General features: G+C 42.2%; 1 protein-coding gene across 3 annotated transcripts in view; it reads right to left on the bottom strand.

Annotated features, from left to right (window-relative positions):
- epc2 (enhancer of polycomb 2) overlaps window positions 1–16,284 on the bottom strand; it is an 80,358-nt gene extending 64,074 nt beyond the window's left edge. For 2 of the 3 annotated variants that reach the window (XM_085986687.1, XM_085986686.1), the window contains exon 1: window positions 15,812–16,284. In XM_085986687.1, coding sequence (XP_085842813.1) covers window positions 15,812–15,964 — 153 coding nt within the window. In that variant the 5' untranslated portion in view covers window positions 15,965–16,284. The remainder of the gene's footprint in view (window positions 1–15,811) is intronic. The other variant, XM_085986688.1, reaches the window with a different exon arrangement.
- Between the last annotated feature and the right edge of the window lie 950 nt (window positions 16,285–17,234).

The raw sequence follows: 17,234 nt of genomic DNA, 5'->3' as shown, positions 1-17,234 counted from the left end.
TGAAACTAATCTTTGTATATGTTACATTGTAAATCTAATACCATGTCAATTATTATGACTGGATCACATGGACTGAATAACCTGCCTCATCTGCACTTACCTTTAGATTCAGTTAATTGGCACAGCACGAAGACAAGTCTTCCATTTGTTTTTTCATAAAGGAAAATAATTAACAAGGACATATTTTCTTCAGGATGCCAATCATATTTTGTTGCTATTACAGCCATTAATTCAAGTCAATTAACACAATAGTAAATTATTCTAAAAAAATATATTTGCCCAATAAAGATACAAACACTGGTCATTCCATTAGCTTCATGCGCACATTCACCAAGAGATTAAAATGTTTTCTTACTGTACTTTGTGTCTGTAAATGTATAGGCCACACGCTCTGGAATTCCCTTCCAAAACCCCTCCACTTCCCTCTCCTCTTTTAAAGGTCCTTCTTAAAACCTACTTCTGACTGAGTCTTTGGTCACCCCATCTAATATATCTCATTTGCCTCAATTTACCAATCAGATTTAGCAAAAGGAACACTGACATATAACCACAATAGCCTACAGTTTCTCTAAGAAATTAAGTGGTCCTTGGTACAGATGAAAAATCAAACTGGGGAAATCACAATACCTGTACTACAGGACTGAGGCGAAGGAGAAGGAAAAATGGCAATGGGAGAAATGGAGAACTAAATTGCACACTTAGACTAGCTGCCACAATGACTGACCACCCTTTTTTCCTTCTCATTTCTCAATACAAGAAAGGCTGTTACCTAAAGCTTCTTGCTTTCTTATTGTAAATACTTACTGTGCATAACTGCAAACATCACAGAATAATTGATCTTTCAAATCAAAAGTAACTGAAATAAGTACAGGACTAGAAAAATACAAATTAGTTGGGAGTTTTGTGACAATCTGGTTAAATTCCTGTACAAACAACTTCAGAATTTTGACAAAAATCTAAAGTGATCCTTAATACAAAAGCAAAATACTGCGGATGCTAGAAATCAAAAATAAAAACTGAAAATGCTGGAAATACTCAGGTCAGGCAGCAACTGTAGAGTGAGAAACAGAAAGGACATCGACCTGAAACGTTAACTCTGTTTCTCTCTCCACAGATGCTGTCTGACCTGCTGAGTATTTCCAGCATTTTCTGTTTTTATCTAAAATGGTCCTTATTAGAAATCACGTGTCATTTTATTTTAATAATTTCATTAATTAAATGTTAGATGAAGGAACACTAACTTTTGACTTCAGGGTTAAACAGGGCATTTGCAATTATTTGGTTTGTAGGCGCCATCGATTAGAACATTTGAATTACAAAACAGAAGTCAAAATAACCATTACTCTTTTTAAATAAAACAATTGCTGAATACTAAATTTCCTGTTATAGTTGTGTGCTCTGTGATGTTATTCTTCAGCCTGCCTGTTTCCAAGTGCTTTAGGAACTAATAGAATAAATGGGTACTAAGCAATTACTGTACTTAGCAATTTCATGGGAATATTTCTGATGGAGTAGTTTTATAAAAAAAAGTTATACAGTATACAGGTACACTATCCCTTATCCGAACGCCTTGGGACCAGCCGAGTTTCGGTTTTTGGAATTTTTCGGATTTCAGAAGGTATTATTATAAGACTGGGAAATTTGTATTTAATATAAATTTTTAAAGTTCAGGCTACCTCTTGCGACTGTTCCGTGTCTCATTCCCCTTCCTGCTTCTCTGGAAAGCCGGATATCGGCTGACTCCTACTAAGCTGGCCCGCAAATCAGGTTGGGTGGTGGGGGGAAAAGAATATCGGACGGGCCATGGTTCAGGTCGCGGGTTTTCTGGTGGGGGTCCAGGGTCGGGGGAGGTCTGGCGGGGGGGGGGGGGGCTCAGGGGGGAGAAAAGAATATCGGACGGGCCGCGGTTCGGGTCGGGTGAAAAGAATATCGGACGGGTCGGGGGTCAGGTCAGGTCGTGTGGGGGGGGGGGTGGGGGGAGAAAAGAATATCGGACGGGCCACGGTTCAGGTCGCGGGGGTTCTGGTGGGGGTCCAGGGTCGGGGGAGGTCTGGCGGGGGTCGAGGTCGGGGGGGGGGGGCTCAGGGGGGAGAAAAGAATATCGGACGGGCCGCGGTTCGGGTCGGGTGAAAAGAATATCGGACGGGTCGGGGGTCAGGTCAGGTCGTGTGGGGGGGGGGGGGGGGGGGGAGAAAAGAATATCGGACGGGCCGCGGGTCGGGTTGGGGGCAGAAAAGAATATCGGACGGGCCGCTGCAGCTATCGGACCAGCCGCTGTATTGTTGGGTTCACTCTCCCGGTACCTCCTTCACACTGCCCGGCTCGGCCTGCAATCTCCTACCCAAGAAGGAACTCTGTGACCCTCTGCCCTGCTCAGCGTAAGTCGTGCGCCACTCTGGTCATGTCGTGTGCACGACTTACGCTGAACGAAAAAACTTTCGGTTTTTAGAGGTTTTCGGAAGTTCGGATAAAGGATAGTCTACCTGTACAAAGTAACCACCAAGCTCTCAGGAATGGTATTGCAGCCAGTCTCGTCAACCATCAGCCCCAAATTCTCTAATCTCTCAAAAATAGCATCTATAACACCCTAGCTTTGAATCCATTCTCCTCTATATCCTCCCGTATCAGATATTGTCTAGTTCCCTTCAATATCATTTGATAATTACCTTCATTGTTCTTCATTATGCATTTAATTTTAGTACATGCAAAAGAATATTAAAATAGAGTGCAGTCTAAAATTTCATAAAAAGGAAGAACTGAAAAGGCTGGAAAGAGAGAGAGGTCGGTCGGTCAGCATCTATAAAAGGTAAAAGCCAGGTTTAATGTTTTAAGAACATAAGAAATAGGAGCAGGAGTAGGCCAATCAGCCCCTCAAGCCTGCTCCGCCATTCAATAAGATCATGGCTGATCTGATCCTAACCGCCAATCCACTATCACAGAACCATCTCCTGAATCTAACAGAATTAGACACACGAAATAGGAGCAGGATCAGGCTACACGGCCCCTGGGCCCGCTCCGCTACCCACAGGGCCATGTCCGATCCGAACCTAGACTCATGTCCAAATTCCTGCCCGCTCCCCGTAACCCTTAATTCCCTTTACTTCTAGGAAACTGTCTATTTCTGTTTTAAATTTATGTAATGATGTAGCTTCTACAGCTTTTTGGGGCAGCATATTCCATGGACCTACCACCCTCTGAGTGAAGTAGTTCCTCCTCATCTCAGTTTTGAAAGAGCAGCCCCTTATTCTAAGACTATGACCCCTAGTTCTAGTTTCACCCATCATCGGGAACATCCTCCCCGCATCCACCCCCTTCACAATCTTATATGTTTCAATAAGATCGCCTCTCATTCTTCTGAGCTCCAATGAGTGGAGTCCCAATCTACTCAACCTCTCCTCATATGTCCATCCCCAGGATTAACCGAGTGAACCTTCTTTGTACTGACTCGAGAGCAAGTATGTCTTTTCTTAAGTATGGACACCAAAACTGTACGCAGTATTCCAGGTGCGGTCTCACCAATACCTTGTACAACTGAAGCAATACCTCCCTATTTTTATATTCTATCCCCCTAGCAATGAAAGCCAACATTCCATTGGCCTTCTTAATCACTTGCTGCACCTGCATACTAAACTTTTGAGTTTCGTGCACCAGGACCCCCAGATCCCTTTGTACTTCAGTACTTTCCAGTTTCTTGCCATTAAGATAATAACTTGCTCTACGATTTTTCCTGCCAAAGTGCATAACCTCACACTTTCCAGTATTGTATTCCATCTGCCAAATCTCTGCCCACTTACTTAGCCTGTCTATGTCCCCTTGCAGGTTTTTTATGTCCTCCTCACTCACTACTTTCCCTCCCATCTTAGTATCATCTGCAAACTTTGATATGTTACACTCGGTCCCCTCCTCCAAATCGTTAATATAGATTGTAAAGAGTTGGGGACCCAGCACTGACCCCTGCGGAACACCACTGGTTACTGATTGCCAGTCTGAGAATGAACCATTTATCCCAACTCTCTGCCTTCTGTTAGATAGCCAATCCTCTATCCATGCCAGAATATTACCCCCAATCCTGTGATTATTTATCTTAAGCAATAATCTTTTGTGTGGCACCTTGTCAAATGCCTTTTGGAAGTCTAAATACACTACGTCCACTGGTTCCCCTTTATCCACCCTATATGTTACTTCCTCAAATAACTCCAGCAAATTTGTCAAACATGACTTCCCCTTCATAAAACCATGCTGACTTTGTCCTATTAAATTATGATTATCCAAATGTCCTGTTACTGTCTCCTTAATAATGGACTCCAAAATTTTACCTACCACAGATGTTAGACTAACCGGTCTATAGTTTCCAGCCTTCTGTCTACTGCCCTTTTTAAATAAGGGTGTTACATTAGCAGTTTTCCAGTCTGCCGGGACCTTTGCTGAGTCCAGGGAGTTTTGGAAAATTACCAATGCATCCACAATCCCTACCGCCACTTCCCTCAAGACCCTAGGATGTAAGCCATCAGGTCCAGGTCCGCCTTGAGTCCCATTATTTTACCGAGTACCACTTCCTTAGTGATTTTGATCGTGTTTAGCTCCTCCCCCCCATAGCCCCGTTTGTCCAGTGTTGGGATATTCTTAGTGTCCTCTACTGTAAAGACTGATACAAAATATTCATTCAGTGTTTTTGCCATCTCCATATTTCCCATCTCCATATTTCCCGCCATTAATTTCCCGGTCTCATCCTCTAAGGGACCAACATTTACTTTAGCCACCCTTTTTCTTTTTATATAACTATAAAAACTCTTACTATCTGTTTTTATATTTTTTGCTAATTTACTTTCATAATCTATCTTCCCTTTCTTAATCAATCTTTTTGTTATTTTTTGCTGTCTTTTAAAGTTTTCCCAATCCTCTATCCTCCCACTAGATTTGGCTACCTTATATGCCCTTGTTTTTAGTCGAATACTATCCTTAATTTCTTTACTTAGCCACGGATGGCTGTCTTTTCTTTTACACCCTTTTCTTCTCAGTGGAATATATATTTTTTGGAAGTTGTAAAATAACTCCTTAAATGTACACCACTGATCATGTATCGTCTTACCCTTTAATATATTTTCCCAATCCACTCTACTCAATTCCACTCTCATACCTTCATAGTCTCCTTTATTCAAGCTTAGCATGCTTGTTTGAGATCCAACCTTCTCACCCTCTAATTGAATATGGAATTCAACCATGTTATGGTCACTCATTCCAAGGGGATCCTTTACTAGGACATTTTTAATTAATCCTGTCTCGTTACACAGGACCAGATCTAAGGTTGCTTGCCCCCTGGTCAGTTCAATTACATACTGCTCAAGAAACCCATCCCTAATACACTCAATGAACTCATCCTCAAGGCAGCCCTGCCCAATTTGATTTGTCCAATTAATATGATAGTTAAAATCCCCCATAATTATAGATGTTCCCTTATTACAAGCCTCAACTATTTCCTGATTGATACTCCGTCCAACAGAGTTGCAACTGTTCGGAGGCCTATAGACTACGCCCACTAGTGTTTTTTTCCCCTTATTATTCCTTACCTCCACCCAAACTGTTTCATTATCCTGATCTTTTGACCCAATATCATTTCTCTGTATTACAGTGATTCCTTCCTTTATTAACATAGCCACCCCACCTCCCCTTCCTTCCTGCCTGTCCTTCCTGATCGCTAAATAACCTGGTATGTTTAATTCCCAGGCATTGTCACCCTGCAGCCATGTTTCTGTAATGGCCACAAGATCATACCCATATGTAGTTATTTGTGCCAATAACTCGTGTATTTTGTTACAAATGCTACGTGCATTCAGATAGAGAACTTTCAAATATGTTTTGTGACACTTAGTTCCTGCTTTTGCCCTTTTTATTACTTTACCTTTTACTCCATACCTTCTGCCCCTTCCTGACACGCTCTGGTTTTTAATTTCCCCACTGCTACCTAAGTCTATGACCTTCTCTGTTGTCATTTTTATTATTTGCTCTCTAGGTGCATGCCCTTCTCCACAACCCTTAGGTTCCAAAGGCTGCTATATACTCGAAACATTAATGTCTTTTTTTTCTTTACAAGTGCTATTAAAAGGTAGAGCTAGGTGAAATCTAGGCTGACATTCCACTGCAGTGCTGAGGGAGTGCCGCACTGTCGGAGGTGCCGCCTTTCAGATGAGACGTTAAACCAAGGCCCCGTCTGCTCTCTCAGGTGGATGTAAAAGATCCCATGGCACTATTTCAAAGAGGAGCAGGGAGATATCTCCGGTGTCCCGGCCAATATTTATCCCACAATCAACAACACAAAAACAGATTATCAGGTCATCATCACATTGCTGTTTGTGGGAGCGTGCTGCGCACAAATTGGCTGCCGCGTTTCCTACATTTTAACAGTGACTACACTTCAAAAAGTACTTCTTCATTGGCTGCAAAGCACTTTGGGACGGCCGGTGGTCGTGAAAGGCACGATATAAAGGCAAGTCTTTCTTTTCTTTTTAACTGTGGTTTTAAAGTGACATTTTATACAAAGTCAAATTGTTATAAATAGGCACAGCTTGAAGTCAATCTACTGCTGAGGAACGTTTACAGATTGGCAGGTGTTTGGAAATCTTCAGCTCTGGGGCAAAAGAGATCTGCATAAAAACACCTTTCTTGTTTAAAAAAAAGCTTTTGACATTCTGAAGTGTGACGGGAAAGAAGAGGAAACAATACGCCCTTGAATAATTTCTCAAGATTTTTTAAAACTTTAAGTTTGGAACTATTTTTGATTTTGATTCATCTAATCAAGCTGGGTTTTTTCCCCTTTTGTTTAAAACACATCGTCAAAATATGAATTAAGAGCAGCACTGAATTCAGTATCAAAAAGGTACAAATATTTACTTAAAGAACTGAAAGATCCTTAGAATGTAGCTCACAGCATTTAAAAAATTGTAGCGAAGGCATTAAAAAAATTCTGGCTGCCACAGGTTTAAGTTATTCCCATTTCTGATCATTACTCAGAAACTCTGCTGGAAAATGCAATACAAATGATAATGCAAAACCAATCCTATTTTCATGCAATCAAAAACTCGCAGTATCCAGCATAAATCGCCAGCCTCAGGAGAAAAACAAAGACTAGAGGCTCCTCAGGGTGACTTTGCTACTGACCCTTCTCGCCATTTGCAAAAAAGACTGGCCTTTGCTCACCATATCCCCAACTAATACAGATCTCACTATATCAAAACTTGGATAAACCACATACAGCATTGCTCCACATCAGTGTATTGATACAACAATCCACAACACCACAAGGCAACCAGATAGGATGTATACATTTTTGCATAAGCTGAAATGAGAACTAAATCCTAAAACAAAACAAAAATTGAATTCAAATAGAGCTTGCAAGTACCAGTATGTTTATCTATCCAGTGTTTCAAAGTCTCTTTTTCAGTTTTCCTGCTCTGTATGATCTTGTATGTAAAGTTGATATAGCCAAGAAAAAAAATGGATATAAAGAAAGACTTGCATTTATATAGCGCCTTTCACGACCACTGGACTTCTCAAAGCGCTTTACAGCCAATGAAGTACTTTTGAAGTGGAGTCACTGTTGTAATGTAGGAATGTAGGCAAGTTTAATAAAGACAAACCACATTCCCAAGGTTGCAAGTAACCTTTGCATCAATAAGACCTTCAAATATTCTAACTGACCTACTGGTTACTGTGTTGGTAAAATCCTTAAGTATACTTCAGCTGCATTAGATTCCAGTGGGTTGTATTGTACTTTGTTGTCTGGATAGGAAAGGGTAATTACACTAAAGACCTGTACATTTAGGAAGTTCTATAGTGTTTTAGGGAAGATTTATTGGTCACCTTGACTCAATGGGAACTTTTCCACCCACCCGAGCGCGCAGACAGGGACCTCAGTTCATTGTATCTGAAAAGCAACATTTCCAACAATGCAGCACTCCCTCAGTACAAGTGTCAGACCAGATTGTGTGCACCAGTCTCTGAAAGGGGGCTTAAACCCACTGACTCAAAAGGCGGGAATGCTATCACACACAGCTGTTAAGCCAGTTTTTCTGTCCTATAGTATAAGTAAATAATGGGCACAAACCCTAACTAGTAAATATAATCTAATGGTGTTAAAAGACACTTATTCTGACCATGCGAGAAGGAAGTTGATCACAGGCACATTCATGCCAAGATATGTGGCAAATGACCAAATAGCAGTTTTTCCTCTAAGCTTACCACAAATGTGGAAGGGGAGTACAGGAACAGAGACCTGGGGGTTCACATACACAAATCTTTGAAAGGTAGCAAGACAAATTGATAAAGCTGTTAAAAAAGCAGACAGGATCCTGGGCTATATAAATAGGGGCAGAGGGTACAAAAGCAAGGAAGTTATGCTAAACCTTTAATAATCACTGGTTAGGCCTCAGCTGGAGTACTGTGTCCAATTCTGGGCACTACAATTTAGGAAGGATATCAAGGCCTTGAAGATGAGGGAAGAGGAGATTTACTCGATTGATATCAGGGATGAGGGACTTCAGTTATGTGCAGAGATTAGAGAAGATGGGATTGTTCTCCCTAGAGCAGAGAAGTTTAAGGGGAGATTTAATAAAGGTGTTCAATATTATGAAGGGTTTTGATAAGAGTAAATAAGGAGAAACTGTTCCCATTGGCAGGAGGGTCAGTAACCAGATTTAAGATAATTGGCAAAAGAACCAGAGGAGATGAGAATTTATTTTTACGCAGCAAGTTGTTGTGATCTGGAATGCGCTGCCTGAAAGGGCGGTGGAAGCAGATTCAATAGTAACTTTCAAAAGGGAATTGGATATATACTTTACAAGGAAAAATTTGCAGGGCTACGGGGAAAGAGCAGGGGAGTGGGACTGATTGAAGAGCCGGCATGGGAACAATGGGCCAAATTGCCTCTTTTTGTGCTGTATGATTCCAAGCATCGAAAACAAAGAATATAAAATATACATTGGAAAGGGCAGTGAAAGTCGATAGTTGCAGCTGAAGAGCTAGCACAGTAAGCCAAAACTCAATGTTCTCTGCTGTAATTTCTATGATTCTCTGAAAAATAGCAAGATACAGGTTTTTCTTTGCGAGGAGACTTTACTGATGTGCCTGATCTTATTTTTGCCAGCCACCTCTGCTAGATTAACAAGGTACAGCAAGATGGGGTTGGGAGGTCTGCGTTCATAAAAATTAAAATACTGAACTAAGAACTTTGGAACACTATACAACGTATTAAGTGGCTCTAAGTTTTGGCATCTAAATTATAAGTTACATGCAGTAACCTAAATTCCAAAGATTATCAGAAAAAAACATAACTACTTCTGGAATATAGTAGAGTCCGAAAAGTAGTGTCCTTTATTTGGAAGTTATGCTTAAAGGAAACATGATTAGGTAAGTCTTGTAGGAAAAAGTGCAGAAAATGTTTTAAAAGTTTTCTGGTATAGCAAAGTGTATAGTTTAAAAAAAAAGACCCCTTAGATTTCAAATGTAAAAATAAAACAACTGCAAACAGATCAGTTTACCCTAGATTGTAAAAATATCAGCCCAGATTTTGCTGCCAGAATAAGAGCGAGTTTATTGCACACGACGTGACTAATGTGTAAATCATCCAGCAACAACTTGTGTTGAAGAAGGTAGAGTGGCTGGGCGATTTGTGCTGCTCTACCATTAGCCTCATGAAAATGGCATCTCGCCCTCAACTTCCGCCGGTTTCAAGAAATTGCTGCACTTGTGCATTAATTGCCAATTAAACTCACTGCACAAAGTTAGGGCTAATACTTAGCAGCACAAATACCTTTTAATTGATGAGATTTATGTTTCTACAATGCCAATGGCCCAGAAAGGGAACAATTGAAACTGGACTCTCATTCCCGCAGGTAGTAAATTATTAGATTTATTTTATATGTTAAATTGTTTTTCTTACTTTTCCTTTCTGTCTCTTTCTTTCTCTCTCGATCCAAATCTTTCTTTCCCCACTTCTCTTTCCGTATTTGATTTGACTCTCGTTCACCCTATTTCCTTCTCTGTTGTTCCAGTTCCTTTCTCAATCCTTAAATCTAATTGGTTATGGAGATAGACTATTGGCCCCATCGTTCACCAAGATCCCAGATGCTCCGTTGCCATGCTGTTATCAGCTCGCACTTCGAGAAACATGCAGCACAAAAACTTTGAGCTGAAGGGTGAGGGAAGAAGTCCAACGGGGCCACCTCGAGATGCTCTGCTCCAGCAAGATCTGGGCCATTATGAAATGGGAGACTGAATACAAGTTGTCATTCAAAAAGACAAACTTGACAACAGTATTTAGAAAATGAAATTCAAATCCATAGCCCCAATACATGACTGCCCTGAAATAATTCCACAATTTCCAATTTTAAAAATTATCTGCTAATTTTACATTGGTTTCATTTAGCTCATGACTGTAGTACTTGCCAATACAAATACCAACTGTATGTACCCATCCCTAACCCGAACTATTGCGATATTACAAAAAAAAACTAACATTACAATGCAGTTCACCTGTGACCAGCAATTTTTAACTAGTGGTAAACTTTAATTTGGCAAATGTGTTTATATCAAAACGCAAAATAAAGCACACAGTTCTTTAGTTCCACAATACATTTCCCATTAATATCACTAATCGGGTATCAACATACAAAGGTCATCAAATATTAACTGTTTCTCTCTCCACAGATGCTGCCTGACCTGCTGAGTATTTCCAGCATTTTCTGTTTATAAACCCCACACTCACACACTCACTCTCTTCCATGACATTGCTCAAATTGAGTCGGAGGATAGGAATCCGTCAGATGTAATGATGAATGTATTATTTTGATGGCATATTCACAGAATCACAGAAACCCCACAGTGCAGATAGAGGCCATTTCGGCCCATCGAGCCTGCACCGACACATATCCCACCCGATCCCCGTAACCCCTATGCCAACACATATCCCACCCTATCCCCGTAAACCAACGTATTTAATCCCCCTAACACTAAGGGTCAATTTATCATAGCCAATCAACCTAACCTGCACATCTTTGGACTGTGGGAGGAAACCGGAGCACCCGGAGGAAACCCACGCAAACACGGGGAGAATGTGCAAACTCCACACAGTCACCCGAGGCCGGATTCGAACCCGGGTCCCTGGCGCTGTGAGGCAACAGTGCTAACCACTATGCCACCGTGCTATCTAATTGGGTAAATTAGATACAGGAAACTTTCGATTAACTGGCCCCGAAATAACCGGAACGTTCTATCCACCGGCAAAATTCAGGAGTCGGTTCAGGTAGCTTTTTTTTACTTTTATTACTTTTTTTACTCCATTTGTTGCTGTGCAAGGGTGTAGCTGAAGCTGTTGCTAAGCTACAGAGACGCTTGCAACTTGTGCCGATTGTTTTGAAGCTGTTGCACAGGGTTTGTTGCTTTATACAGAGCTCTGAGCTCCGTATCTTTTACTATAGCATCCAGTTATCCGGAATTGTTGGTGAACCGGCAACACGTCGGTCCCGTCCGTGCCGGATACCAGAAAGTTTCCTGTATACAAGTTAGAATGGTGGCCAAGAATTTAAAAAAATTAAATATGAAAAAGTATCTACATATAATAGAGAGCAGATCTGCTGTATCACTCACGATGAGTCAGTATTAGGTTCAATAACAAAAGGGGTGTTTGCAACAAAGTGTGGTGGAAGATGATACAGGAAGCAAGTGTTAACGCTTACACGAAGCTAATATTGTATGACACAGGAAGTCCACACTACATGCAAGACTTAACATATGGAGTACATAATTTAACTTAAACATGAAAACCATCAGCGTTAGTAAACACAATACAAACAGTTGAAAATATATGGGCAGGGGGATTTGAGATAACATCAGTGGGCCATACTCATTCAGTGACATACATTGGTTTATAGACTGGCTTGAATGGAAATGGGCTTGCCTTGGGGTTGGGGGGAGGAAGTGAGAGAAAGAGAGAATTGCCACTTTGACAATTCAGTTATATTTATAGTTGCTGAAATACACAGGCTCCACAGATTACATGTAGTACTATTTGAGCTAATAGTCTGGAATATTAATTACCATTTGTTGGATTGTTTAACCACATAATAATTATTAAACCATTAATGCAAATAACAAGTGCATATCTTAAAGCCAACTGATGACCAGGAACCCACCAGGAGGCAAGTTGAGAGCGTCATGAGTAGCTCTGGGATGGTACAGGAAAGGTGAGCATATGGACACTGAAAAGTGGAACTAGAAATTCAGGAAAGAATCTCCAAGAGCCCATTCGGCAACAAACATCTTCCGGCAACAATGACATCTTAAGGGGAAAATATTGTCCCAGAGATACCGATCCCTACGGGTGGATACACGCTGTGTACCCACCCGTAGGGACATCGCAAATGCTGGTTTCAGGCATGCAGAGCGCATGCGCTGAAAACCGGCATTTCCGATCTGTCAAGAATGGTCTTGACAGATCCTCCGGCTGCCCTGGAGCAGGGTCTCTGCGGGCGGATAGTTCCGCTTTTTGGAGACCCTCCGCCCACAGAAAACCCTTACAATTCTTATGCCTGGTAAAAAGCAGGCGTAAGGCCTGCTTTTACCAGGATAAGAGTTGAAAAAAGTAATTAAAAAAAAAAATCACTGATTTATCATTTAAAAAATACTTTTTAAAAAGTTTGTTTTTAGCCCTTATTATTTTTTTCAAAAAATTAAAATGTTTAAAATATTTAATTTATTGTAATTTCAAGTCATTTTAAAAAGTGATTTTTTTAAAAATGTATTAAATGTTTTACTATGTTTTTGGGGTGATCTCCATTCATATATTTGACAGGTCTTCCTGTCAAGTGTATGAAGGGAGATTCCCTTCTGTGATTGGCTCCCCATGGCCCACGTGATCCCAGGGACGCTGCGAACTACCTGCGCCCCTGGGATACATGGGCCCTGCGCACTTCAAGTTTGGTGAGGCCCAGGAGCGGAAGCGTGTGCGTCCCGGGAGCCCTCAGGTAAGGGCGTAGATTTTTCCAGATTGCAGGCCTCCGCCCGCGGGAAGCCCGCCATCGGAAAATACGGGCCATTAATGAAATAATCACAGAATACAAAAGTTAAGTGTACAGATATTTTTTGTGTATATATTGTCTGAAAAGCTTAAACATAAGAAATTTCTTAAAATGAAAATTCAAAGATGGCAAAGTAAAGGACTCAAGATTTTTTTGGAATGTTTCGATTGGTTCACTTAGGCAGATTTCCTTTAGATTCCTTGTTTATGTACAATAATGTGCAAAGCAGCAAATTAGGTGGAAGAAATTTCATTAGGACAGAATAAATGTTTATGTGATCCAAAGAGTGGAAAAAATTGGATACACATATAAAAACTGATTGTGAGACTATGAAATGCAACAGGAAATGTGATGATGCAACTATATGATTGCCACAGAACAATGATTTTCTCATTTAGGTAATAACTAACAAATGTTTAATTGTAGGGTATGTGATGACTGTAAAATATTTATTTAAAAAGTTTCCAATGCTACGAATGTTTATGTATCTAGGCTCATCTTTTTCTTTTTTGAGAAATGCATATACTGCAGGACGTCGCCATGGATGAACACAGCAAGAGAAAAAAATGTTAACCTGGAAAATAACACCTTTAATGTTTTTCAAAGGAAAAAGGAATGTAGTAACTGCTCCTAATACACGCATACAGAAATTAGCTATTGTGGTCCAGACTTTCCATCTCCCTACTGATCGGGGCGCATCTTCGGGAGGCAGAACTTCAGCCCACCATGGTGATGAGCTCTCGACTACGGTCAACATCCCAGCCTCTAGATTATTTACATATAGATGAGCTCCCCAGTCGTCAATCCCACTGAATATCAGGTGACGATGTTCTTCCCCCTTCTTCAGCCTGCGCATACCTACCTGTGCAAGTGCTTACACAAGCCCTGGCTTCCAGCAAAATTTTCAGGCCCTCTCTGCCAAACTTTCAACACTGGCCTAATGGCTGTTCCTTGTGTCCAGAATTCAGCTGACATGAATGCCAGAAAATGTATCGGAGAATTGTATTTTCCTTATTTTAATTTGTTTACACACAATGACTCACATATGAGCGGGCACATTCTACACCAGCGGGAAATGAGTGAAGACGCAGCAGAGGGCACCCCAAACACTTCTCCACTCCACCTGCCTCAGATCTGCTGCAAAGAAATCATCTATGGGGCAGGTTTATATCTTTCCAGGCATACAGCTAGGTCATAGATCTGACATGTCACGTTCCCTCCCTCCCTCTTACTGAATGGCAGAGCAGGCTCAAAGGGCCGAATGGCCTATTCCTGCTATCACTTATGTACTTGCATCGTTACTATTTGCACCCCAGTGTAGTCTCATTCGTCAGTCTGTATTTGATTTTTCAGTATATCGCCATTTAATGTCATGTTTCATCAAATTCACTCCACTACATAGGATAATTAGCGTCGTGAAGAATTTGTAAGTGCACAATGTAATTATTCTTTCTTGACCGGTCTGTCATCTGTACTCCAGAAACATTACACCTCTGAACAAGGGGGTCATTCGGCCCAATTGCCTGCCTCTCTTCCGCGGCCATGTTCGCGCCCGGGTGGCCCTGGAGATGGAGCACGCGGTGTCCGCTGGCACGCTTGAGGCATTCCGCGACGGGTGGGCGCCACAGGGACTGGAGTGCATTATCAATTCGGACAACAAAATTATAATTTGATTTGTTAAGTTTTATTTAAAGTTTTATTAATTTAGTCAATTTGTTTATGTACCTATCAAAAAAGAGTACACCTCTGAACAAGTGTCACTGAATACCGATCTCCAACGAGGTATAAATATGGATACTGACTCCCAGAAATCAGAAAAAGTACCATATTATGTTCGGCGTCGCCAAGTTATATTTGCATAAAATGTAAACATTACACGGACGTGGACCGCGACCGGTGGGCGCCGCGGGGACTGGAGTGCATTATCACCACCGGGAACCAAATTTTAATTTAATTTGTTAAGTTTTATTTGAATTATATTAGTTACAGCTTATTTGTTTTAAGCATGCATCAAAAGAGTACACGGACGTGGATCATTCTGCAAAGATGTAAGAGGCGTCTGCAACATGGCATGGTATCATTGGATCAAAAACTTAGTCCAAGAAACGTTGACAAGCACTGCAAAGTTGCTTTCTCCTCATATTGGCAAAAGTGCTAAAAAATTATGTTTAAGCCATCAGTTTTGGTAAACCAAATAATTCAGCCTTTGCTCCGAAAACGTACGATCAGGAGACACCGGGAGTGACAGGTAAACAAGACTGGCCGCGCAAACCCCCGCGTGGAATCAGTGTTTATTCCAACACCAGGGACCACACGGGCCGGTGCGGTCATTCGCGGCCGTCCAATCGGCGGCGAGCGAGCAGGATTGACAGGGAGGCTCAGCCAATCGGGCGGAGGCAGAGGCGGGACTTATTCAAAAAGCGACTAAAACCGTCAAGTCCCATATCGTGTGGGAGAGCGAGCGTCTCATAGATGACGCGTCTTTAAAAAAAAAGACAAACAAAAAAAAAGTTCTTCGGGTTTTTTTTTTAATGGCATCGGTCGGTTCCCCCCCTTCAAAAAAAATTAATTTTAAAAATAAAAAAAGTTGAATTGATTTCAAATCTCCGCGCCAAAAACGCCCTTTCGCTGGGAGAGCGATAGCAATGGCGGCCGAGGCTTGCGCAGTGAGTAGAGCGCGAACGGCCGCGGCTCCCTGTCTCCCCGCCCCCCACTCCCCTCCCCTCTCCTCACTCACTCACCGACTCCTCTTCTTTCTCCATACCGGTCGGCATCTGCGGCACGGCCCTGTTGATGGACACACAATCCTGAAGATCCGGCAGATCCTTCGCCCGGTAAATGGGTAGCGGTTTGGCGGCGTCTAGCGCCCGCGCTCGGAACGAGAGTTTACTCATTGTGTGTTTGTGTGTGCGGAGAGAGAGAAAAATTTATCGCCGTGAGGTTACACGCACACACAGCACACACAAAAAAAAACGCCGACCTCACTGGCACAAAGATGGCGTTTTAAACCAGTCTTAAATCGGCGGCGGCGGCGGGACGCCCGGAGCCGCTCATGGACGCGAGTTAAGGAGTCCGTCCCCTGGCTCGGTAGGGCGCTCCTCGAAATGCCCCTCATGCCGACCGAGCCGAGCCCGAGAAAGCGAAATTTGGCCGTCGGTCCGCGACATGCGCCACGGCAAACATGGCGGACATTAAAGCAGCAATCCCAGGGAGCCGCGCGCGCCTCCAGCAACGTGGGGGGAGGGGGTGCGCGCGCACCAGCACCAGGGCCAGTCAAGTGCAGCGCTGGATGTTCAGCAACATTGCTGAATACACAGTACATACACTGCACAACACAACACAACCATGCAGATTAGCTGGGCAAGACCTTCTACCCCACCCCAACCCAGCCCAGATTTTTCTAAAACATTCGCCTCATTACCCCGCTGCACAGTTTTGCTGATGTGTCTCAAAACAGAACAAGTGCACTGTGGGTGTGTGTGACCACCCAAAGCTTTCTGGGGATTCAAGCAGCCTTGGGTAGCCAGTAAATGTGCCAACACCTCCTGTGGTTGAAGTCTCTCGCCCTCACCAAGTTTCCCTCAAGATTCAGAAGCTCTGTCTTCTTTAAGCGATGACAAGGCCCCTAAGACCACATAGGAAATGTTAGATGGTAGTAAGTCTTACAGCTGTCAAATTGGTTTAAAATGTAGCCTTTTCTAGACTTATAAGCACCTTTTTAAAAAAATGAACACAGTTCCATTTCTTTAAATGGGCCTGTGATACATCTCACTCTTTGTAATTGTAAATTAACTTTGTTAATATGTCCTTTATTTTGCGTCAGTTGTGGCTCAGTTGGTAGTGCCCTCACGTCTTGAGTCCAAAGGTTGTGGGTTCAAAGTCCCACTCCAGCGACTTGAGCACAAAAATCTAGGCCGACACTCCAGTGCAGTGCTGCACTGTCAGAAGTGCCATCTTTCGGATGAGGCATTAAACTGAGGCCCTGTCTGCTCTCTCAGGTGGACATAAAAGATCCCATGCACTATTTCGAAGAAGAGCAGAGGAGATATCCACAGTGTCCTGGCCAATATTTATTCCTCAATCAATATCACTAAAACAGATTATCTGGTCATTATCACATTGCTGTTTGTGGGACCATGCTGTGCGCAATTGGCTGCTGCGTTT

The sequence above is a fragment of the Somniosus microcephalus genome, chromosome 4, assembly GCF_052327205.1.
Source record: "Somniosus microcephalus isolate GS21.2 chromosome 4, FLI_Smic_1.0, whole genome shotgun sequence".
In the NCBI taxonomy this organism is placed as follows: domain Eukaryota; kingdom Metazoa; phylum Chordata; class Chondrichthyes; order Squaliformes; family Somniosidae; genus Somniosus; species Somniosus microcephalus.
Note: the sequence above shows the minus strand (reverse complement) of the source record. Positions and strands in the feature narration are given on the sequence as shown.